We start from the raw sequence: 25,389 nt of genomic DNA, 5'->3' as shown, positions 1-25,389 counted from the left end.
AAGTAATACACAATGAGGAAACTCTCATCATCTGTGCATCGGGGAGAGAATTATCGACTGAGTGCTGAGCAGTCAAGTTATTGATTCAAACCATAGCCCAGTCTCTCCGTCTGCCGCTTGGAGTGGCTGGTTACATCCTTCTGGTTCATTGCATTTAATCGGATTCCCGGAGCTGCTGTGCAGAGGAGGAGAGTTAGAACCAGACCCATCTATAATGTTCGCTTCAAAATCCAGTTCTGTATCCCCTTCTCCGTCCATGGAGCAGGCGGATTCAGATGCTCTGGACATCAGCACCAAAGTGCAGCTCTATGGCGTGCTCTGGAAGAGACCCTTTGGGAGGCAGTCGGCCAAATGGTCCAGGAGGTAAGCCGCAGTCGCTGAGGGATGCTCAGGCGAAATACAAAGCCTAAGGGTGCTGGGGGAAGTTAGAGCCTGAGTGCTTGTCTCTTCCAAGTGCAGCTAGCCAGGCAGAGACTAGGGGTGAAACTTTCGGCATAGCTTCCCTGCTGTTCTGAGTCTGCTTTCCACACATGGCACCCCGCTGCGCTTTCTTCTTCATCCCCCCAGACCCTGTGCTCCGTGCACGTCAGGGTGGGAACAGCGACTAGCTGCCTCCTCTGCATAATCATCCATGAAAGAGGAACAGTCAGCTCACATATTTTGCCCCCAAACTGCTTGACCTTCTTCATTAGCACTTGTTAAATCTCTTTGAGTACTGCAGGTGTGCGACGGCTAGGCTGAACTGTGCGTGCGTGTGTACAGTCTGCAGGGGTCTGTGGACCAGCAGCAGTACCGCTGTGCTGCGTGACGGTGATGGCACGCTTGGAACAGCAAATGCAGACTCTTCCCTGGGGGGAAGGTGGCTCTGAATCCTCTCCCATCTGCTGCTAGGGAGTTGTAAGCTGCTGTGTGTCATGTATCAGCAGCCAGGACGTTTGGAGCTGGAATGCGTTTGCTCTAACCTTTTACCAAGGATGGAAGCGTGTTCTACGATACTGAAGTGATGGGTCAGTTTGAGGTTTAAAGCCGGTGTAGTTTCTTTATGCGAGTCACTGAATCTCACAGGAGAGTTTTCTGCTGGTTGTCAAACGATGAGACGCGACTGTTCATGGATGGGTGCTGAGACAGAAGCATGGTACAGCTCTTTCTCATCGCTCACTGGGGGTACATGATCCAATGGATTAAGCCTCGCAGCACTCCTGGATGGCAGATTAATGTCAATGGCAAATGATGCAGTTAGTTAGACCAGCAGCCGAGAAACTTGCATTTTAGCCCTACCACGGCCAGAGACATATTTTGTGACCCAGGATTTCTTGTTGTGATCTATTAAAGAAGGATAATAGTACTTACCCCCCTTTAGGAGTTTGATATCTGCAGATGAAAAAGTCTGCCAGAAAAGCAAAGTAATGTTGTCGTCTTCCCCACCCTCACCTTTCCGCTGGGGAAAGGCACAAATGAGTAATTAACCGGCAGCGCAGGAAGCCTGAGCTACCTCTGGAGCTGAAAGGCAGTTTTGTAGCCTTTGTAGCATAGTGTGTCTCAAGGATTTTCAGAAGAATAAATTAACTTGCACGAGCCATGTCTGTTGGCTACCTCTGGTACTCAGCTTTTTGCTGCAGTCTGCAGTGTAGAGACTATGCATTAAATCCATTTCTAAACCCAGCTTTCCCAGTTTTGCTCTGTGTAGTAACTACAGTGCTGTCCAGTCTAAACCTGTGAAGATGGCATGGCCTGAAAAATAGTTAAATGTTGCTTGGGAAGCAGTTTTGTGTTTGTAGCTGTCTTTGACCTACATGCAGGTTTTATTCTTTACTTCCCCCCACCACCACCACAACAAACCACAACCAACAAACAAAAAACCACAACCAAAAAAACCCCAAACCAAACAATGGCCTTTTGTCACCTAGGAGAGAATTCGTGCTGATGCTCCCTACTCTGCTCCCAAACATTGATATTTAGTTTCCAGGCATAATTCATTTAATGTGGCTTTACGATAAAGAAGTGGACAGAATAACAGAGGGGAAGGTAATTTGCCATGGAGGAGACATTCTTAAAAGGCTTTCTTCTTCCTAATCAAAATTTCTGGCAGGCAAATGGCCCATCTCTGCGCTCTCTGTCATTATTTATTTAGTGCTGTTCTATTCCTAGAAGTCACCCCCATCTTCAGCAAGTGGTAAATATTTTAGTGACAGCAGGTGGGAAGAGATGGGGCGGGTGACCATGGGGCAGGTTAGCTGCAGGCATGGCAGCTGAGGGGGGACCAGAGACAGGTCAGTAGGAGATGAACACAGGGAATCTGTGTGGTTTGGAAGGAAGAAGTTCCTGGAGTAAAACGACTGGAATGGGAGGAACAACAAGACTTTTTTATCACAAGAGAGATTTGCTTTAAAGTAAAAAATCTTACATGTTATTATGGAAGGATAAGTACCAATTCATCCATTCCCCCCACCTACCCCCTATGCCCAGCAAGACGCAGCTGGTCAAATGCATTATTTTATGAAAAGAGGAAGAGATGTTTCCCATGCCAGTTAAATTAAGTTAAATTAAGAGAAAAAATTGGCTATTGCTAGATACAGTTGAGGATCTGATTTCTGAGCAATGTAGATTTTTGTCCTGAAGTCCTGGATTACTACTTTTTATCTTTTCGGTATTATTGGCTGGATAATGGATCAAGGAAAAAAAGCCCAGGCATGGTGTCCAGCGCGTTGGTGATTGAAAGCCCAGGTTTGGGGATTTCGCAGCTGTAGAGGTTATGCAGGGAGGGGTAGTGGAGCCTTGTTGTAGTCAGGGCTGGTGTCTGGTGGCACCTGTGAGGACAGCGAGACTTGATATGAGGCTACCAGCCCTTTTCCTTGCCCACATAAGGGTCTGTCCTGCAGCCTAAGCGTTTGTGTGCTGCCTCGGGTACCGACCGAGAGCGGGCTGGGTGCTTCTGGCTCTGGACCGATGTGGCTGTGTTTATCTGCCAGGGCTGACGTCTGGGCATGCGGTCTTCCACAGCTTTATTTTTTTTTTTGAAATGCCATTAGCAGCATCCTAGCTCCTATCCCTCTGAGGGAAGAAGTTCTATTCCTAATGTGAATTTTCTTTCCTTGTGAAGTAATATCCTTCCAAGAGAGACACAACCATCTTCTGAGTTTACTGGTGCTTTTGATCAGTCTAAGCTTGGGTTGCTGCTGGAGCGGCTTTGGAAAGTCGTATTCTCAACCCTTGACTTGTGGTCCTCCTCTTCCCACCAAACTGCACCCCATTCTTCCTTCCGATTAACAACAAGCAGTTTGGTCTGTTATACTGGTTGTACTGGTAACGGCATCAGCCTGGCATGGAGTCTGGAATGAAACGCCCAAGGTACGTACCTGCCTTGGATGTGGCGTGAACAGGGCGCTGTAGCTTTGCAGGTAGGAAGTGACACATCCTTTTCTGCTGTGAATAACCCCAGCCCCATACAGAAATGTCAGGCTCGAAGCTGACTGTCGCCATTCAGGTGTGAGATTTTGGGGCTATGGGGGACAGTTCCAGGAGGGCATCTGCTCAGTGGTCAACCAGAGTCAGAAAAGCAAGGTGGAACATGAGGAATTGAAAAGAGTAGAGAACAAAACACAAACTATGCCTATACCTCTGAGTAAATCCATCAGAGATGCCGGGTTGCTCCTAGAAGGAAGGGAACACAGTGCATTTAGAAAGAAATTCTATATTCTCTTGGGCCAGTCCTGGCTGTGGCACTGCAAAGCATGCACATAACCTCGTTTTCCGGCAGAGTGGCTACCAACAGTCAACGATGTGGTCACGGGACAGGTGGAAAGGATGATGGTTTAGGACCGTTTTCTGCTCTAAAAAACCCGAGAAAGCAGGCAGCTGCAGAGCGGGGAGTGCGCGTGCAGCGCGGGGCGGTGGGTCGGGCAGAGCGTGTGCTTCCCTCTCGTCCTTCTAAACTTCTCGTTTGGCTGGTCACTGTCGGGAAGCATCCACCTCTCCCCAGTCCCTGCCCGGCTGGGCACCGCTCCAGCTGCCAGGCGCCAGGGCAGGAGGCAGGCAGGAAAGCCTGGAGCACTCGGGAGAGGAAGAGTGAGGGACCGGTATTGCGGTCGCTGCGCTGACGTGCTGGTAAAGATGATTTGCCCGGTTGTTTTCCTCAGCTGTCCCTAGGGAGAGAGAACTGGGCTGATCTAGTAACTGGGATTTGCTGCCTGTGCTCCTGGACTGGTGCCCAGAAAACCACCATTGGCAGGAAGGACCAGTGAGACTGCTGCAGCTTTATGATGTAAATATTTAACATGGGCTATTGTCACTTCAAAAACTTTTGCAGAGATTAGCTAATTTATCTTGTTAGCCCTCTGTGACACAAAAAAAGCACTTTATCTCCAGAGATCAGGTATCTGTACTTGTCCAGTGCAGAGCTGTTGTGTCTAATCCTGGCAGATCATGTCTCTGGCTTTACATCCACGTCACTCGTATTGTTACTGTTCCTCTGCTATGCCAGTTTAATTACACTGTGGTTTCAGTGGTTTCTTAGTGCAGGGTCTGGCATCAGGGAATGGGTGACCCAAAGGAGTTGACCGTGCATGGATGGCTCTTGCATTAGTTGTGCTGCATGTGGAGCATGCATGGTTGTGCCAGGTCTCCTCCCCTCTCACCTTCGCCGCTGCTCTCCAGGCTTTTTGAATGCTGCCCTGTTTTTAAATCTCTCCTCTTTTTTTGTTTCTTGTTTGTATTCAGAATCTTCCCTGTCCTTCCAATACTCCCTCTTCTGCTGGCACACCTGTGCCTAATTCAGATATGTGTTCAGTGTCCCCAGCCCTAACTGGGTCTCTCTCCCCATTCTCCCTTGGCCATCTTTTCCCCTTTTGCTCTTACTCACCTGGCTGCTGCTTCGGTCTTCGACTTGCTCTTGAGTCTTGTAACACCTTCTCCTCTACTCCTTCACTTCATCCCTCTTTCCATCGTGCTGCATCAATTACCCTTGTATTGTTGTATGGAGACTTTGTCCTGAAAGTCAAAGTGGTGGTCTTGGTTGCTTAGGTGTTGCCTTCCAGGTAAGGATAGATAAGAGAATATGATCTGAACATAAATATATTATGTCCATCAGCTAACCAGATTTTCACTGTTTTTCCTTCATTATTTGCTGTGGGGTTTTGTTGTTGTTATTTTTTAATCTCTTACTTTGTACATTTTCATTCCAAATCCACACAGATTCTCTCCACATCTGTGAGGTCAGGGATCTAAAGTTCATTAATCTGCCAGAGAAACATCAATTCTCAGATCTGTGCTATGCTTCGTTCTTGGTTTGGTTTTGTTTTCCACTGGCACATAATCTATAATATAGGGATTATCAGAGCACCGAGCAGACAAAAAGTACGTAGCAAACTAAAGCCTGGCTTTAACTGAGGGTTAACATTTAGATTAAAAGTCACATGTAGTTAAAGATCAGTATCTTTACTTGTCTTGCAAATGTTTCTTGAGGTTGTTCAGACTGAAAAGACTGTTGGAAGTGATGAACAGACTTTCTCCATTTTATGTGGTGTGTTGGTTTTTTTTTTAATCCTTAGTTTTGTATTTGTGCCCACAGTATCAGGTTCACTCTGACCCTCTGGACCAAGAACAAGATGTTATTTCTGTATTTATTGTGCAGATGAGGTAACGTGTCCCTCTAAAAAAGAAATCAAGTCCTTGTTGAACTAAGTGTTAGAGACATAAAGTGAAGGTGCAGCTACTCATAAGAAAAGTTTCTTAGAGAGTTTATGACAAGAGGTAGGACGAAAAATGAAACAGGAAGGCAGAAGGCTGCTGCTCACAGAAGAGATGTGGACAGGAGGAACCAGAAACAAGTCCTGTCTGCTCTATGGAGACCCCTCTGATATCTGCCTTGGCCAGGGTCAGCTCTGAGCCTGCTGCAGGTGTTGTGGCTGCCTTTGTCATTAATGCAAATATATCTAACTATACCACTCCTTGTTTCATACAGAGGAGAGACCTTGATGTAATGTGTCCCACAGAGATGTGCCTAATGCATCTGCTAAATGGGCCGGTGTCTCAAAGTTGTGTTCAAAGCAGTTCAGCCCCCCACCTTCTCTGGGATGCTCCTTCCCACCCCTGCCATGAGGAAACTGTTCTGGACACTGATCTGTGACACTGGCAAGAGATTTAGGATGGAGATTGCCATCACAGGGAAAGCACACTGTACCCCATGGACAATCCGTCATCTCCCTGTCCATCTTAGGCACCTCTTACAACCATTCAGAGAGAGTATGGGCAGCCACTGCAGGTGGGGTCATGCGTTGCTTTCCCAGCTGTGGGGACTTAGATGCAGCTCCTCTGGGAGGTGTGCTGGGACACAAGCTCGGGCTGGGAAGGAGCTGGTCCCCTGGGTTGAAGGTGACTAGTAACTGCTCCTACTCAGAGAACTTGCTGGGCAGGCTGCGACATGACCAAGCACCTTTTTGGTCCTCTACCAACTCAATGAGCTCAGTGCAGAAGAGTGGGTGTTTTGGGTGGGTTTTTTTTTGTTTTCCCACTGAGTTATTCTGTTCTGCTTAGAGAGCTTTTTGCCAGGCTGTCATCAGGAGCAAGAGGTGGGGTCAGGCAGTCAACTGTGATGTTCCTGGAGTATCAAATGAGAAGGCAGTGTCTTGCTGAAGAAGCAAACTGGCTTCGTCTCCTCAACTCTGCTGTCAACGCGAACACATATAGATGAGTGGGCGAGGAGAAGAAAAAAATCTGGGGCACAAGAATTGCTGCTGGTGTTTGCATGTACTGAAGACTTCTGGATATAAACATCCACACGTTCAATGACTGTCACTTTTAGACATTTTGGAGCCGGCGCACAGTAGCTCCAGAGCTCGAGCTTGCTGCAGGCGTTCAGAAGTTTAGCTTTGTTCTGTGTTTTTTGGTCCATCTGTGAGCCCATGGCTCATGTTTCCATGGCATGTGGTAATTTCATTTATGTTGACAGAGCCATGGCAGAAAGGCAAGAGATAGGAGCTGGTAGAAGTGGTAAAGCTTTCCCCTGGCTATAATAATGATAATTGTTAATAATATATTATAATTATATGTATAATTGTATTATTATAAAAATAATTCTCTGCCAGCTTTGAATTCTTTCTTTAGCTTTAGGAACTAAACTGGTACCAAACTGCTGTTTTCATCTGTGTTGGAGGCAGTGCTTGGCTCCATCTGACAGGCCCTCTGCTTCAGGAGAGGACTGGGGTGGGATGGGCACGTGGAGGTATGAGAATTGCTCTTGTGGATCAGACCTCTCAGCTTGTAGCCCATCACCAATGACGCAGAACTGGAAAGCGCTGCCCGGAGAAGTCTCCTCCTGATCCCTCTCAGTGGAGGCTTTTCTGCCGAGGAGCAGGAGGGTTTCCTGGGGATGTTCTTATTACTCACAGAAATGCCTTATCCTTTCCAGATTCCTCGTGAGCTCTTGTCCTTGGGACTACATGAAAGTGATTTACGCAGCAGTGTTTTGTGCAGTGCCAAAAGGCATTCTTTATTAATTTTCAGCTTACTGCCTTTTACTTTTTTCCAAGTCCCTCTTTTCTCATCTCAGAAAATATGTACAGAACAGTGCAACACATTCACTTTGTCGTTTACCCTTTTGAAACCTCCCTACTAAACTCACCCCATTTTTTCAGCTGCTCTTCAGCACTTCTGATTGCTGCAGAGGTTTAGATCAAATTTAAGCTAAATCAGCTATCTCTCCCCTGTACCACTGCCTGCAGGGTAAATGCAACCTCAATTTTTGAAGAGAAAAGGGACTCTCCTGGGGCATTTTGAACATCCAAATAAGCTAAAAGTGGCACCCCTGTAATCACAGTTTTGAGGACATGCTCCAGTAAATTAGAAGCTTGGTTTACAGAAGCTGTGACGTTTTGTGGTTACTATACAGCGTTCATCAGAGCATACCTAAGGCTAACTGAGCAGAACAGGGCACATTTTAATGTGATGCATATGAAGGGGGGGTGGGCGGGAAGGTAATTGTATTTACAAGGGTGAATGACAGGAGACTTTGCCAGGAACTCTGCTTAAAAATATCTCTAAAATTTATTTCTGTTCCTGAGTGCTCTTGTGGCTAGTCTTCTGCCTCGAGAGTCGCTTGGGGATGCTAGTCTGTGACTCTCCCTGCCATATGACTCGGAGTTACAGAGGAAACACTTCCCTTCTGGCTTATGCCGGGATGGGAGGAAAGAGGGTGGCAGGGGGTAGATCTCAAAAAATAAGATTTTAGTTGCTCTTAGCCCATGTGAGAGAGACCCTTAAAAAAAGGAGCAGCTCTCTTCCAATAGGTTGAATCCAACACACGGGCTAGATAGAGCACACACAGGTCAAGATGCCAAAAGGCTTTGGCTGTGCTCCTGTTTTGGACACAGACTGTCGTCTCATTGCCCCATGAGTGAATGGTGCTGTCGTTTGCCTTCCACACTGGTGTGTGCATGCTGTGGCAAACTGCAAGCACAAAGCACTTGAACTTGGCAGTTAGTGTTAAGCACTAGCTCTTGGCTGTGAGCAGAAGTGGGACACCTCACCTTAGGCTTAGATGGGAATAGTAAACTCTTCTGCTCAGGAACCGGCTTTAGTTAGGTAGAAATTTTCTTGGGCTGTGAACCATGACCTCTGTTCTAGCAAAATTTACTTCTTTTCTCTGCCTTAAAGGTTCTTCATAATTAAGGAAAGTTTCCTGCTCTACTATGCTGAGAGTGAGAAGAAGAATTTTGAAAGCAATAAATACTTCAATATCCACCCCAAGGTGAGCAGTGTTTGCATGGGAGAGGGGGTTATTCTGTTTCTAGCTTCCCCCTGCTCCAGGGGCCCAGCAAGTGACGAAGAAGTCAGTCACAAACTTCTCACAGATCCAGAGAAGCCTCAAAAAAGGCAAGAATTATGTCAGTATCTCTTCAGGCTCCTTAACGATTTAGCAGGTACATGCTTTTAAATTTTTTTTTTAACCTGATAGTAGATGTATTCCCTTGACCTCCTAATCAACTAATCTTGTGGCTATGAGAATGCTGTTGGCAAAGCCAGTGGTGAGGTTAACAGCTTTGGTTGCTGCTTGTTCCTAACCAGTACTTGCACTCATAAGCAGTCGCAGCCAGCCCCTGCTAACCCTCAGCCCCGAGAAGCAGCCTCCGCAGCTCTGCTGCCTAGAGTTCTCATGGAGGAACTCTCTGTCCTGAGTCTGCTTTTATCCTCTGTAGTCACTGGAGGCTGATGAACCATGTGTGCTTCCAAAGGTGTTGATTTTACCTGGCCTGGTTAGGGGCAGCAGGCCACCCATCCATCCCCACACAGCACATGTGGGGTGTTGACCTGCTGGTGGTGACTGTAATGGATGCACAACCTCCCTCATGGTACCACACTGTGAATCTGCGACGTCTGCCCCTGTTGGGAGATCACCTTCTTCTTGACAAAAGAGCTCCCACTTCTATGTTCTAGCTAACAGCCTTCCCTCCAAGCTGAGTATGGGAGAGCCATCTTTACCCCCTTTCAGATACCACTTGGAGGTCTCTTGGGGTGGTGGTGGGAGTCCCTCTGCTTTTCAGGAACTCTGTGTCTTGCCCCTCCTGGGATAGCCACGGTAGGGCAGGGTCCTACAAGTGACCAAGGGTGAAAGTCCAGCTCCTGTTTAGTTAATAGTTATCATGACTTTGCTGACTGATTGGAGCGCTCTGGTTTATCCCCAGGGTGTCATACCCCTGGGAGGCTGCATCGTGGAGCCCAAAGAAGAGCCCAACATGCCTTATGCCATAAAGATCTCTCATGAAGACTTCCATGTAAGTAGACTTCTTACACCACAAAACTTTTTATTGATGAGCAGAGCTGGACTGGCAGTCTTTCCCACCCCACCAAGGTATGCCCAACCTCTCTGGACGGACTGTCCTGAAAGAGAGGGTGGCTTAGCATCCCATGTCCCCTCAAGGCTTTGCTGCTGCTCCTGCTTTGACAACCAGCAAGGAAACTTGCTCTTTCTGACAGCAGGTCTTATGATACTAGCAGACCAGTAGACAGGTATTCAGGAGCCCTAGAGCTCACGTTGCCCTATTCCTACCATGACTACTGGCCGTGTGCATCTCTCTCCGATGTGTGGTAGGCCTGGATCATATTTGCTCCCACGCGATACCTCCCATGGAGCTGCAAGCCCGAGCTCCCCTTCTGCCATAGCTGTGCTAGCTGTCTCCAGTTCATCCCCTGAGTGTGCAGAGGCACGAAAGGCATCAGCCTCTCTAATCTGGGCTTTTTTCCCCTCCCCTCCCTTCTTCTAGGGTAACATTGTTCTAGCAGCCGAATCAGAGTTTGAGCAGGCTCAGTGGCTGGAGATGCTACAGGAGTCTGGAAAAGTGTAAGCTTCTTTCTATTCCTTATTCTCTTTCATCTGCTCTGTAGACGTGTAAAGGATAAAAAGGAAGAAGCCTGACTAGAAGGGCTATGGGGAGGCAGAGAAGCTCCCCAAGACTAAGGAGACCTTCACTTGCCTCCTGCACCCATCCTTTCCCTAAACGAGAATGCTCTAAAACCGACGCAGAGCTTCCCTCCCGGTGCGCGGTGCGGGATGCAGGACGATGCTTTGCTCACAACCCCAGGCTGTCATCTGTCAAATGCTGATACGTCGCGTGGCACCCGCTGTCCCCCCTCTCACCTCGGAGAGGTGGGACCTGGGACTGAAGGGCAGCTCTCTTCTCTGTGGGAAGCAAGGTCCGCGGGCTTGACAAAGCTGGGGGTCAGAAAACCTCCCTGCACTGCAGATAGATGAATTTGGGGTAAGGTAAGAGCAGAACAGGCAAAGCTAGTGAGCAGCTGTCCATGTAGCTCTACACTGTGTTGATGAGAAGGGACCTCACCGCTCTCCTGAGCGGTACTGGTCATGCCGAGATGTCAGTAACAGCCCTGAAGCGATGGTGTGACCGTGGGGTGTGCATCCCTTCTGCCCAGATCCTCGGGCACTCAGGCCACGCAGCAGCAGGATTTGGCCTCTCAAGACAGTTTAATTCCAAAATACAGAGGCAGGCTAAATCCCAGGGGAGGAGGTGTTAGCAAGGCATTTCCAGCCCACCTACAGGGGTGAGAGGGTTTGATTGCTGTATGCGTACAGTCCCTCAGCACCCAGGAGCCTGACAGTACAATGAGCAGCTGTCCTGCAAAACCAGAGCAGGCTCTTTCTACATCTCAGCAGGAGGAGGTAACACTTACTTAAACAGGGACTTGACTTTCCCAAGCTAGGTAGAAACTTCTAGGTAGCAACTCTGTAGAGCAGAGCCTACTATTCAGCTATGAGGCTTGAAGCAACAAGCACTTTGCTCTGCCCTTCCTGGCTGTGTTACAAGGTGTGTATGTGGTCTCTTGTGACTGCAGGGTCAAAAGCTGCTCTTTCAGGCACATTTGACTTGTAATACCAGTGTGTTCATGCACGTGTGCATGGTAAAGGCAATACCTCAGTTAATTCCAATGCTATGAGGCCAAAAAGGTTCATTTGTAATTAATGGGGAGCATAGGGTTATGGTGGATCAGCCCAAGCCAAGCTCTGTGCTGCTGCAGTGAGCCTGGCTTTGGTGCTGGAGCAAGCTGTTACCTCTGTGGTACTGTGTGAACTGCAACGCAAAGCTGTCCATTAAAGCTTCGTGGGACACAGGACCCAAGGCGGAGGTCTGTCACCCACTCGGCAGAGCAGGCTTGGCCACTGCAGAGGAGGAGGGACCCAGATTTAGCCCTTGAGTAATTGAGAGGTTTTTCTTCAATAGCACAGGTCTGCACTTGCCTTCACCAATGTCAAACTTAACTACTGCCAAAGGCAGTAACTCGGGGGGCCAAATACATCTTTCAGGTGCACATGGGAGGGAAGGAGTGTGGCTGCACGGCTCAGGAGGGGTTCTCACAAGCAAGCCCCGTGCAGCTGCTTATTTCACAGAGGCAGCCTTTTCTCTAGTCCTTGCTTCAGTATTCCAGCGCTAGCGTTTAAAACAGGAGCTAGATAGTGGCTGCTACATACAGCACACTACCTGCACCTAGCTGAAACTCTGCCTGAGGCACCCCCTCCCCTCCCCTCCCCTCTCTGCTTCTCTTCTTGCATCAGAGGAGGAGAGTGATGCAGCTCCAGTGCCAGCCTAATCAGAGCTAATGATCGCCTGCGTGCGAGGAAAAGCACAGGCTATGTGATTTATGTTAGCAGGGTCAGGTTGGGAGCTAAGCAGCAGCCAGAAGGGCACAGCATGGGCCAGTAAATTGATCTGCAATGAATAGGAAAGCTATAAAAGGACACAGCTGAAATCTTCTAAGCAACCTCTTTTAGTGCCCTGTTGTTTCTAGACGGAGATTGTACTGCTGATGGCACTGCAGCACTTACAGTTTGTTGTGATCATCCTACAGTCCCCCTCATTATTTAAAATCAACAAAAGAGGAAAAAACCCCAACACACTAAAAAAAAAAAGCACAAACCAAAAACCCAACAATTCCATAGACTGAGACTTTGTTAAATTGGGGAAAGAGGAAAAAAATGAACCCAAGATGGGAAGTGTTCTCTATCCTCCCTGCTTTGTTTCAATTTTGTCTGCTGCCTCTCTACTTCTGGGGCTGGGTGGTGTGTGTGTGCCTGCACAACGGCTTATTACCTCCACCATCACAGTCTGCTCAGCGATGCCTTCGGCTCCTCACTCCTTTCCAAGCCTCCTGGTTTGACAGGGGAACCGCTTATTCAATGCAGAGGGGAGCTGATGGTATCTCCACCCTTCTAGCGTGCTGTGGCTTGGACTTGCCACACTCGCCAGACCTTGCAAATCATTGTCATAGCCTGTACCTCCCCACTGCTGTGGCTATGCACTGGCACTGGTTCCAGCAGACAAAAGGAATAAAAGCTTAAATGCTACACAGTGATATGCGTGCATCTTCTAGGTTATACAGCAGTGGGTGTAGTAACCTTTGAGTTACAGGCAGGGAAACATCTTGTTAGGCTGGGGAAGGGAGGGAGCACTGAAAAAGTGAATCTAATAAACAGGCACCTTAAAGGCTACAGCTGTTTTGAAACCCTCCAAGCAATCATATGATAGACTCTGTCGTGTCCATCCCCATCGTCGTCCCGCCCCGAGCTGTTTGCTCTTGGTGTTTCTGGGATCAGATGCATCCTGTACCAGAGAACGTTAGTGGAAAAACACATTCACACCCACACATTCTCACTCAAGATGAAGATTTCTACCTGTGGGCAAAACATCACCTTTTTAATTAGCGTTCTAATTTCCTCTGCACTTTAGAAATATCCTAGATGCTCATTAGCTGAAAAGAAACCTAGCTGTCTGCAAAGAGCACAAAGCAGTGCTTGGGCTGCTGGAGCTGTCAGCTGCCTGGTCCCTGCGGTGATGTGTGTGTAATGTATTTGTCTGGCTTTTGTAAGAGACGATGTACAGGTTGCCTTGAAATAGTTTTATAAGATGTTTCCAAAAAGCTACGATTTCAAACGGCTCGCAAAAGGCCTGGTACAGGAAGGCTTACAGGTGGTATTTAATATTAATAAGCTCCCTTGGGATTTAACAAAGATGGCAGAATTTCTGGGCAGTAATTGCTGTTCCTGTGTGTGCACCTATATAAATAGATTTGGATTAATTTGAAGTATGAATTTTATGTATTTTATGTGTGTAGATATTTTTTTCTAATGGAACATGAATAGAAGTGAGCAGCAAACTCCACTTCCAGTTCTGTTTTTTATTTCTGTGTCCTTGTCCTTGGTATTTAATATCTGTATTAAAGCTTACCCTGTCCATCAACTCAATCAGTAATAGGCATCTGCTCCACAGGCCTTTTTTGCAGCTTAGTTTCATAATGTGTTCAAGAGACCTTGAGATCCTCTGGCAAATGGTCCTACGATAATGCAAGGTACTCCTTGAATATGCCTGCTTCCTCTAACTCTTCCTACTTGCCAGCATCTTGTCTGGCTTTTATCTCTGGTTCTTCATTGTTTTTACAGGGAGAGGCAGTTAACTCACAGTATAGGGCCAGACACCAAGTCCTGACAAGTTTACAAGTTTGGCAGAGGAAGGATTGGTTGGTTCCAGGATGTATGATGGATACCAGAAAGGCTGAAGATAGAAGGCTGTGGGAAGGAGTCAATAAATGGTTAATGTTTGAAGGGGAAGAGTGGCCATAGCAGCAAAATATTGGAAAGGCTGCAGAAGACAATGTCACTGGCAGATGGGAAGTTAGTTGAGTTAAAAGCTAAAATCTGGTTCTAAAGTCTGTTGGGATCCATTTAATGGGTTCCAGGTACATCCTGTTGCAGTTGGAGGCTATGCATGAGCTGAGTTGGTCTGGAGAGTCCTTAAGACTAAGCTCATTGCAGAAATCTCCAAAATACTGGGAAAAAACCCACATTTGAATAGCTGTGCAGTGTTGATGTACAGCTCCTGTATTAAAAAACATATAATTAAAAATTACTGAATGTCAGGGAAACTTCTCAAATTCATTTGTGGAGAAAAATTTAGAGAATTGGTGTCCCAACTGATGATAGCTTGTGTATTTTGTGTATTGTGTAGATTGCTAGGTTGACTCCTCTGCCTCACTCTGTGGGACCCGTAGCTCTTTTACATTGTCTGCTTTGTGTCTGCTCTCCCTAGGACCTGGAAGAATGCCCAGCTGGGAGAAGCCATGATCGAGAGCCTAGAAGCCCAAGGTCTGCAGCTGGCCAAGGAGAAACAGGAGTATTTAGGTAGGAAATTTTTACTTCTAAAAGCCATAACCCCCAGAATAGCCATTTTGCTTTTCTGAAGTTGTCAATGTGGTCAAGCCAAGCAGCTATGGGTTTTTACGGTTGACTTACTGGCTGAAGCTTTTGAGTAGTCGTCAGCTGAAATTCAGGTTTTGAAGGGAGTCAAAACCTGCAAATGTTAAGGTAGGATCTGGACATCTGTGTGGAAGGTGAAAGGAAGAACATGATTTGGCCAGCATGCTGCAGTCCTGCAGTTCCTAATGGCTGGACTGCACAAATGTTTGCTGCCCCTGAGAGATTTGGATGTGCTGATTTCAGTTGCTTTGCCACGCAACCATCCAATATCTTTGTCTCCCTGAATCACACAGGACTGGTATTTCTGAGGCTGATCACAGCTTTCCATGCATGAGTTTTCCTCCTCTAGCTCGTTTTTTTGGCCTTACTCGGTCTTTGCATTTGCTCACGCTGTTCATATAGGAATTGGGAGCATTTATGTGGGCTTGCTTGAGCTGTCTAATGGCAGTGGCTAATTTGTCATTGTTCTCTCCATGGGCAGTGGAGAAAGAACAGTTGCACTGGATGTACATAGAATAATTTGGGTTGGAAGAGACTTCTGGAGGTTATCTAGTCCGATCCCCTACTCGTAAACCAGCCTCTAGATGGTAGTACCTTAAGTGCTCCAACTGCCTTGGGAGGTCCAGTTGTCTCTTCCTCACATTGCCTACAGCAAGAGCCAGGGTCAGTAGACTTTTTAACCCAGGTGACTCCTAAGTTAGAGCATTCCCCAAGGTGTAAGAGCCCTTCTGACCTGGGGGCTACTGGTTGCATGTGTGAACTCAGTGACTTGTTTGGACAGTCATCCAAGCTAGCAGCAACTTTGGGTGCTTCAGGTTGGCGATGCCTTGAGCAGGGACTTGTGGTATCTGCTCCTAATCATCAAGCCACTGAAGGACTCTTGAAGAGCCTTTTGCGTTTCTGCATCCATGCTGATCAGGGGTGATCTCAGTGTATGGTCTCACATGTAACAGTGATCATAATTCAAGTATCAAGGCATGTTCTTTGCAGTGATCTAAGCGCCATTCACACACGTGAGCTGATGGATGGGCTCGTGTGTGAGGCAGGCAGGGAGGAGTGGTTCCACACCTGACAAAGGGATAATAAGGAGTGCTAAGAGGAGGACCTGGAGAGCCAAGAGGAAAATCAGAAACAGGAAAGTTTTGTCAAAACATTATTTTGCAACAGCCAGAGCAGGCTCAGGAGCCTAAGAGACTAAAGAGGGACACAGTACAATAAAAGAGAAGGTGATGTGTGAATAGAGGAATACAAGTTCTGTGGCAAGCAGGAGATATTTGGAATAGAAAATACATATTTCACTGGGTTCTTTGGTCCATGACAAGAACATTCAGAGCTGGTCAGTTGTCACAGTTGGTTACTTTCTTTTGACAGCAATTGTCTATTTATTGCTATATAACTGCTGAGGCTTCTACCTCATTAGCCTTACCTTCAATGATCTGTGTCCATCCTGTAGTTAAGCTTTCAGGCCAGGCACTGCTCCTGGCAGCAGGTCAAGACTCTCTGGAGGAAGCAAACACTGCTCTGGGAAATTCCCTGAATCTCCCTGGAGTTACTTTCTACCTGCCCCCCATCCAGCTAGGATCCAGTTTTCTCTCTCAGGCAGGGACTTTGCAGAAGCCCATCAAGCCGTGGGCTTGGCCCCCGAGGAAGGGCAGAAGAGGAAAGATGGGAGAGCCTCTGTGTAATTACACTGCAGCTCTGCTGGGTCCTGGCAAGGAGAAAGAGGGTGAGAGTGGGAGGGAAAGGCAGCAGTGGTGGTCAGCAGACCTTTAGTAACATAACACTACTGCTCTGGCACCGGGAGCCCTGCTGTGGGCAGGAGGTGGAGGTCTGCATTCCTCCCAGCCGTAGTAATCCTGCCAGCCATAGTAATTTCTTCAGGTCCCCAGTACAAAGGAAACGGGTAGCATCCTCCTCGCCTGATACGAGGAAGACTTAGTCATAAAGTGCTGCAGTGAATCTGCCCCTGCTCACACGGCAGCCGGGTGGCAGAGCTGAGAGCCAAGCCCTGGGCTTAACTGTGAGGAATGTTCCTCTCCAGTTTCCTGTAAGCATGGTGAAGAGCTGCCTAAGGCAGAGCCTCTGTTTTAGGTTAAAGCATAGCACAACCTGGGTACATCAGGTCCCAGTGTAAGGGTCGGAGCAGAGTGTCTGGTGGGCATGCGTCCTTCTCAAGGAGACAAAAGCGACTGATGTTGAGGGGAGCTATTCTTAACAGCTAAAAGTTTTGTGCGAAATTTGGGGATTGATTCTGGGCTTGGCTGGGACATCCCAAGGTGACAATAGAGAGCTGGCAGCGATACTCCGGGGGCTGAAGGAGAGGGCAATGTGCTAGGTGGGTAGGGATGGGGCTGCAGGAGAAGAACTGACTGCCGCTACGCTGTGTGCGACCCTGTGCACCCACTTAACCTTTCCGTGCCTTTGCTTCCTCATGTGTGAAGCGGAGATAAGAATATTTTCCTGACTCAGCTAGAGGATTGGGAAGGTTAGGTCGTTAATGCTCTTTAAGAACATTGAGAGGAAACCTTAGAAGGAGTACGCAGCAACATGGTTGCTTAGTTTATTAAGTTATTTGGCAGGAGGGAAATTACAGAACATCCTGTCAGTGTCATCTCAGCCTTTGGAGCCTCCCAGACAGATTCACGCAGAGCAATAGGGAATGCTGCATTCTCAAGCTTCAAACAGTCAGTGTTTCATGCTCATAAATATCCCCAGAATGTAAATTGCTTTTCTCTGCATTTGGCCTTTGTGTGTGTGTTTGCAGATAAGCTAATGGAAGAAACAGAAGAGCTGTGTCTGCAAAGGGAGCAAAAAGAGGTGAGCGTTCATCACAAGCCAATTTCCTTCGACTTCCATGGGGCAGGACTGGGAGGTTGGGAGCTGTTGGTTTGAAGGCATGTCAGGGTTCAGGGAGGGAGGCTGTGGAGCCAAAAGAGTCTCCAGCCAACCTCTGGGCCCTGTGAATGATGAGAGGAATAAGAGCCATGCTGTGGGTCCTGGAGATGTATCCAAGCTCCCCTTCCCAGGCACTTACCATGCACTGTGCTTGTGATTATGTCTCCAGGAAGACCAGGAAGGAAGATCAGATTAAATTCATATTCACTGGGTTGAATTATACACTTGTTATTGGCAGATTTAAGACGACTGTGGCAATCAACTTGTCTGTCTCCACGGTTAGAAAGCCTGACATTTTTCTAGAGTAGAGATACAGTTGTGAGGAACAAGCAGCAGCAAAAAGCAGTGTGGTTTGTTCTTTGGACACACCAGAGATGGGGAGAATAATAAACATTGCACTACGGAAAGCTCAAGAGGGCACCCCGTTAGGTGTGACTATTATACCTTAATTTAGAAAGTTTGTTACTGTTTTCTGAACAATTCTTAATTTATATGTGCTTAATATAATAAAAGTAGCTCATTCTCATATGTACACCAAATCTATACCAGTTTTTATAGCACCATCATAAAGTTATTGCAAGATAGCTTTGCAAATAGGTTGTCCTATTACACAGTAGGAAAGCCTGCATGGATGTAGACCACCACTTTGCGCTCTTGCAAACTGCCTCATGCTCTCTTTTCCAGTTAATCCAAAATGACTGTTGCCCCTCTTTAAGGAAAAGACAGCAATCCTGACCTAGGCTTCCCAGGCCTGTATTTTTCCTGTGTACATTTCTGCAGAGTTAAAGTCCAAATGTGGCTTGTACACTCCTTTAGGGCTAAGCTACTCCTGCCTTTGCAAGGAGAGATCCCTTTCTGGTGAGGTAGCCTGCTGTGCAACACACAGCCAGAGGGAGGGCAATGCCCTTGTCTAAAGACCCTGGAACAAACCTCTGCTCTTACAAAGCCATGCATGGTGCCTCCATTGCCCACAGAGAGCACTTGGGGCCACGTTAGTTTGAAGGAGCTTGGGTACTGTTGAAGGAATGAATATACAGCTCACAGAGTGGTGGTGGTCGGACCTGCTGTGAGCCTGAAGGCTTCAGAGCCGTACATTGGGAAAGCAGCTTGAATCATGTATCTGCACCATGGGGCAAGAGTCTTATTATTAATTTATCTGGCGTTGGTGCTCTTTTGTGACCTGCCTGGGCCTGCAGTAGTTCTGCCTAGCGGGTAAGGCTGCAAGGGGACCTGACCTGGAGTGAGACCCTCTCTGTACTTTGTCCCCGTCTCCCTCCATCTGCAGTGGGCTCGGTACAACTGTTTTCTCTAGACTCAGGGAAGAGGCTGTTTCACTGCTTGAGGATAGTTTGTGGTATTCAGTGCTCTTTAAGCAGGGTTTTATTAGCATAAAGACAGTGAGAAGCTGATTAAACTGTGCAAAGCTGTAACTGTGCACGTCATGTTTTCCTGTCCCAGTGGGAATGGGAAGCAAGGCTGAACTCGTAGAAATATCACACTTCAGGTGCAGCGGTGCTGGGGCTGTCACGTTCCTGTCTGGGCTTTCTGTACCTGCACATGTGGGTGCCTGGAAATGGCAAGTGCATGTTGAGCCCAGCTTTCCCAGGGAGCTTTGGACCTTCTGTATATGTGCAGCAGAGCTGATGTGTGCAGGGAGCATGTCTGGGATTTCCAGGTGCCTGGTAACCTGGCTGGGACATCTGGATGTCTGGAAATCCTCAACCAACCTTCAATCCCTTGTAATTTCCCCTGGACAAAAGTGTGGTGGAATCAGACACTCCGTGGCCCTACATAGCTCAGGTTAAAAGTCCCAGGCACTGTTAACAAGGAAGCCTTTCCTAACTGTAAGTGTGTCAGCAGAGTACATTCCTGTCTTCTCTTTGGTCCAGGAACTTGAGCGTCTGAACCAGGTCTTGGAAGCAGAGAAGCACCGGTTTGAAGAGGTGGTACGGGAGCTGCGGCTGGAGCAGGAGCAGATCAGACGGTAAGGTGGCGAACTGTGCAGGGCAAGAAAAGGACATGAACTCCCACACTGGGCAGAAGTGCTGCTGTGGTGGTGAACCAAAACAGTTCATAAAGCCCACCTATTTTGTGCATGTAGGAAGGACATAAATGCTATATTGACCAAAACAGGAACAGTTGAGATGTGTTTACTGGTATTTGCCATCACTTGTGTGACCAGTAGAATATGGCTTGATTTCATTTTGCGTTCAGGACTTCAGTGACTTCATTTCCAAAGGGCTGGGACATAAGCAAACCCCAGATTAGTCGGGGTAGCATGGCAATGGACAGGTGCTAGAAGATTTCAGAGAGGCAATAAGTTTGATTGACTGACCAGCCATGTGGGCTCCAGCCATCTGAATCTGGTTTCCCACCATCAGCTGAATGACACTGGGAGGATGATGAAGCTGCCTCACTAAGAATAATTTTGTCATTTTAAGAGTTACGCTATGCCAAATATAAACAGCAAATGTATTTAGAAAGGGAAGGATACAAGTACTTTGCCGTCAGTGTTGAAAGGGCATGTTTTGCCATTGCCCTCTTTTTTTCCTTTTCTCTCCCTAAATAATATCTCAGAAAAGCCAGTGTGATTTTTTGCAAACCATTTTTGTTTTCATAGACCTGCATCTGCTTAGATATGATATGCCCTGTCTGATCTCTTCCAGTTGCCACTGTGGCCCTGCCCTTGCTAGAGAAGCACACTAACAGTTGGGTTTGGTTTGATGATCAGGAGGTACAGTGGTACAGTCAGGAACTGTGGTACAGTTCCTGGACGCCCGTGGTGTGTTCAAGATGTGATGCTTCCTGGCAAGCTCCTGACTCTCCAGGGCTGCCTGTACCAACCACCAGTCGCAAGTCCTGCTCTGAGACCCACAGCCCACGCAGTTCTGAGCGTGGTCTGTGGGGCTAGTGTTCCCCTACAACAGCTATCACCTTTTTGCTTCTTTAGGGAGCTAGAGCTCACAGCCCGCTCCCTTAAAGGAGTGGAGGAAGAAAAGAAAGAGTTGCGAAGCCTGACACAGTCCTTACAGAAAACCCTAGAGGTGAGTGACCACTTCTCCTCTCTGAGTGACAGCATTTTGGGAGCGATCCATGAGAACTGGCCAGGACTGAAAGCAATGCTGTGCTGTGGAATGAATCTAACATCCACTAGTGCCAGAATTAAGCCCCATGCAGATGAACAGGTTCATTCAGTAGCTGGTATGAAGGCCAAAATCCCCTGCAGACAAGGACTAGAAGTGACATGGAGCCCAGCAGAACCAAAATTGTCTCAGCAGTACCAAGTGATTGTAGGACAATAACTGTAAGCTGCAGTTGGGGAAGCTCAGGTTGAACACTGGGGAAAGACTTCACCAAACAGGTAGGCAGGCAGTGGGAGAGGCTGAGGAACCTCCATCTTGGAAGGTTTTCACAACTTGACTTTAGAAAGCCACAGCTGACCACATCTTGCTCGGTTGACAGACCAGCTCTGAACAGGAGGTTGGACTAGAGCCTACCAGAGGGTTCCTTCCAGCCAACCTGTCTATTAGTCTGTGATAGCTTTCCAATTTTTTTTTTTTTTAACTGGAATTCCCTAAGTCCTGGTGGAAACTGGAGCAGCAGCAACATTCCTTATTCACAGAAGGGAGCATGGTTCCCAGGGAATCATGTACCACATGGGAATTTAGGAAACAGAGTGTTGCTGTATTAAATCCTTTCTTTACTTGGTATCACTCTGGTGGATTGGTGGAAAGTGGCTTTTCTAAATGTACATTGTTGGTGAAATTTCCATACAGCCGGCCTTTTGAAGCCTCAATGTCATCCTTGATGTTCGTGTCACATCCTGCAAGTTTGTCCAAAAATCTGTTGCTGGTGTTCCTTTGAGCTCTTCTCCTTGCCCGCAGTTATAGGTATGCAAAAAGAACCAGAAAAGTAGGGAAGGACCATTCATGCCCTAGTTGCACACTGGACCGAACACTTCACAGGAAAACAGCATGATGTGTCCTATTGCCCCGCAGTTAGGAGTACCACGGAGGGGATGCCTGTAGCTCACGCTGAGGAGCAAGGTGAGGAGGGCAGGCACGGAAGCTGCCTGCATCGGTGATGGACTAGGGAAGCACAAGGCTCCAGTCCCTGAGCTGGGTCCTTACTAGCATATCATGTCAAAGGACCCTGCAGGTTCTCGCCCCCTTGCATAGCGAAGGCTATGGTGGAGGCTTGCTCCTCATGAGGCAGGTGTGAAATGAAAACCAGATTTTGTTATTCCTGTTTTTAAACTGCATGGGGCATGTGGATGTAAGGACGGAGGGACTCAATAGAGAGGAGCCAGGCAGGAACAGGAGCAGAAATGTTAGACTTGGCTGATACTCACAACCTCTGCCCTTCTTCAAGGAGCTCTCCCTGGAAAAGCAGCAAATGCTGGAGATGCTGGAAGAGAATGAGAGCCAGCTCCCACCTCCAACCAGCCCCAGCAAGGAGCAAAGCCCCATCTGGGGACTGCACTGCAGCCTGCAACAGATTGAAGAGAAGATGCAGCAACTTCTGGAGGAGAAACTCCTGGCAGAGAAGAGGTGAAGTGGGGGCAGGAGCTCTTACGGTGGTGCCAGAGACAAGGATGTGGGACAAGATGTGATCCAGTGTGAACAGGGTGGTGGGAGAAGAGGTAGTTTTCCCACTCGCAGGTGGGAGGCAATCAGGAAAGGTATGGCTAAATATTCCAGGCTTAAAGTCAGGATCACTTCAAAACTGTTCCCTTGTTTATCCTGAGACTTGCAGATAGGCAAGATCCTTTATAATTTCCATTCTTGGGTGGGGTAAAGGGAAGAGGACACTTCTGCCCTTCTGAGGCTTAGTGGTGCCAAATGACATGACTGTCTGCTGACTTGCTTTTTGGTTGACAACACCAGACAAGTCTGGAAGCTTGTCTGGTTCCCATGGCAGGACTTCAGGTTATTAATGCATCAGGGGGGGCAGAATGAGGCAGAGCAGCTGAACTCCTCGCTGCTGCTTGGGTCTGCTCCTTTCAGGACTTGGGCACATGAATCCATTTGATGTTCATGGACTTATGGTGACTCACAGTGTCCACAAGAAGTGTTTGGTGCTCCTGGACCTCATCTAGGGGTTGAGAATGTTCCTTTCAAGAACTGTCCATCAGGCTTTCTCCAGCAATGCCTGTGTTATTGAAGTAACAACAAACACTTCTTGTGGACACCTGGTGCACTGTCTGTGCTCCTGTTAGTGCCTCTTTGCTCAGGGCAGACAGGTAGTTAAGTATGCCCCATCACGATACTGAGGCCTTTCCCTCCGGTGAGTTTTGCTGGGGTGGGAATGGTCATCTTCCTTTGCTGTGCTGTGCACCAGGATGAAGGAGAATGAGGAGCGGTCCCGAGCGCTGGAGGAGGAGCGGGAGTTTTACTCTTCCCAGTCGCAAGCGCTGCAGAACTCGCTCTCGGAGCTGACCGCAGAGAAGCAGCAGACAGAGAGAGACCTCAAGGTATCCCCTGCTTATGTCGCGTATCGATGTCCCTGGGCACAGAGTTGTCTCTTTTTCCCTTTCTGTTCATCCCCTGTCAAGTGGGAGACGTGGTTTTATTTTGTTTTCATTCTGTGGTTGCAAATCTTCATTTGCTGTGCTCCATATCGTGGTAGCAGGTGAAGTTGCCATGTTGCAGCTATGTAGCACTACTATTTATTTTCTCCTTCTGAGGCCTGATTAACCCATTCAGTAGAAGTCTTTTCATTTGCTACTGTGAAAGCATCATCTAAAGATAGAGGGGGAAAACCAAGTAAAAGAGAAAGTAGTGAAAAAAATCAAGAATAAAGATTATTTCAAAGAAATTAGCATTTCTTTAGCTAATATGGACATTACAGAACTGAGCAGAAATCTTCCCTCCTCACTTGTGCTCAGAGAATCAATCTTAAGATTTGTAAATCTTCAGGAACCTCTGCATGAACTTGGGTTCAAAAGCAGAGGAATGCAGGTGAGGCACCAGCCCTCCTTTGTTATGCCAGTAATGGAAGATACCTTAAGCTATGCAAAGGTAATTGGACAAAGTATGCTATTTTATTTTAATCTAAATAATGTAAAGGTCGTGCTTATTATTGGCTGTTTGACACTCAACCTCCTTCTACAAATACTTTGTCCAAAGAAAACCCAATTCTTCTTTTTCCTGCACCTCCAAGATTTTCTTATCCTGTAACCTTCCATGTGGCCAAACTAAAGCTAAGTTGACCGAAGATGTATTAGTTATTCTAATTTGCTAAGCTACTGCTGATATTAACCTTTATTTTAAACATTTCTTATGTTTTGTTTCTGAAACTAAGTACTGTACACCCCTTTGTGGGAACTGACTGCCTTTATCTCAAGTCCACCTCAGCTGGAAAGATGTCCTCCTATTCCTGCTCAGCTGCTAGTACTTGCATAAGCACAAATTCATGTGTTGAAATACGATCTCAGATTCCACATGGTTGATACAATGACAGGGAAGCTCTGAAAATGAAAGTCAGAGTAAAGGAGAATTACTAAAATAATCTGGACTTCAAATTCAGACTCTGTCTGAAGACATGAAGAACAACTTTTATGTCTCACAATATTTCTGTTGTTTTTTCATTTTCATCTGCTTGGTGGGTCCCTCACAGACCTTGTGAGTTAGCAGGATGGTTATTGAGACACAAGCCGTTTTTCAGCAATGCTTATTCTTTTCATCAGGCTGAGGTGAAGGTGCGCATGGATCTGGAAAAAAGACTGAGAGAAGCTGAGGAAGCGTTGCAGAGCTTGGAGCAAGGCCTAAATTCTCTGGATTGCAACAAGGAGAAAGAGGAGAAGATGAAAGCAGATGTCAGTAACTTGAGAAGTAAGTCAGTCATCCATCCCCTCTACTGATGAGCAAGCTCTGAGAGAAGAAGTATTTCTAACCACCTTCCCAGACACAAAAAAAAGTTCCCAAATTAGCAAAGCTGCACATAATGTGCTCTTCCAACTCCTGGTACCTTAACCACACCTCTCTTTTGAGGAGACAGAACTGCTATGCAGGCACTTGGTGTTTTTCCCTCAAAGGAGGGCAAAATTACCCCAGCCTTCCCTGTTGGGTGGAAGACAAACCTAGGGCAGAGATGAGCCAATGCTTTCCAAAATGCCAAACAGGGAAGCTGTGGCAGAGCTGTAAGGACTGACTAGGTCTTACAAAGAGTCCTCTGATTCCCCTCACAATAATCTTTTCTCAGCCTTGGTTACAAGAACATCATCAGTTTAAGGAGGACTGTGGTTGCTGTAGCAACATGCTGGTAGGTGACCCAGCAGGTGAGGTTTGGATCAGATTCAGAGCTGAATCACTGCATCAGTCCAGCACTGCTGTGCTGAGATGACCGTAGTCCACAGGTCAGGTGCAAGACTCGGGTTCACCACAGCTTATCCCTGTTTCGTTGCCTTTGTGTGTGTGTGTGTGTGTGTGTGTGTGTGTGTGTAACATGGGGCATTACCCTAGCATCTGGCTTGAGTCAGGTTTGGGAATTGACATTAGCAGCTTCAACTGGGTGAAGTCTTGCTTGTTGTCCATCTTCAAGTGTGGTGCAGGGGGACACTGTTATGAAGATGCTGTATCTGTGCAGTTAAGGCTTCATTTCAGTGAAAGGTTGATGTATTGGGCCAATACAGAAAAGTAAAAAAATTTCTGTGGCATTCTGTGTGTTGTTATATAAGTATAAATACATCTATAAATAGTTTATACATATATATACACATTTATAATTTAAATTTATAA

General features: G+C 47.1%; 1 protein-coding gene across 1 annotated transcript; it reads left to right on the top strand.

Moving 5' to 3' along the window:
• Positions 1–214: 214 nt before the first annotated feature.
• On the top strand, positions 215–24,483 carry PLEKHD1 (pleckstrin homology domain containing, family D (with coiled-coil domains) member 1; the record flags this gene model as incomplete). Its single annotated transcript, XM_010294552.1, has 11 exons — positions 215–363; positions 8,650–8,743; positions 9,678–9,767; positions 10,257–10,333; positions 14,589–14,680; positions 17,520–17,572; positions 19,540–19,634; positions 20,601–20,694; positions 22,022–22,200; positions 22,991–23,123; positions 24,339–24,483. Coding segments are annotated over exons 1-11 (1,201 nt in total), but the record flags the coding sequence as incomplete, so codon positions are not given.
• Between the last annotated feature and the right edge of the window lie 906 nt (positions 24,484–25,389).

Source organism: Phaethon lepturus, unplaced genomic scaffold, assembly GCF_000687285.1.
Source record: "Phaethon lepturus isolate BGI_N335 unplaced genomic scaffold, ASM68728v1 scaffold32789, whole genome shotgun sequence".
Taxonomy (NCBI): domain Eukaryota; kingdom Metazoa; phylum Chordata; class Aves; order Phaethontiformes; family Phaethontidae; genus Phaethon; species Phaethon lepturus.
Note: the sequence above shows the minus strand (reverse complement) of the source record. Positions and strands in the feature narration are given on the sequence as shown.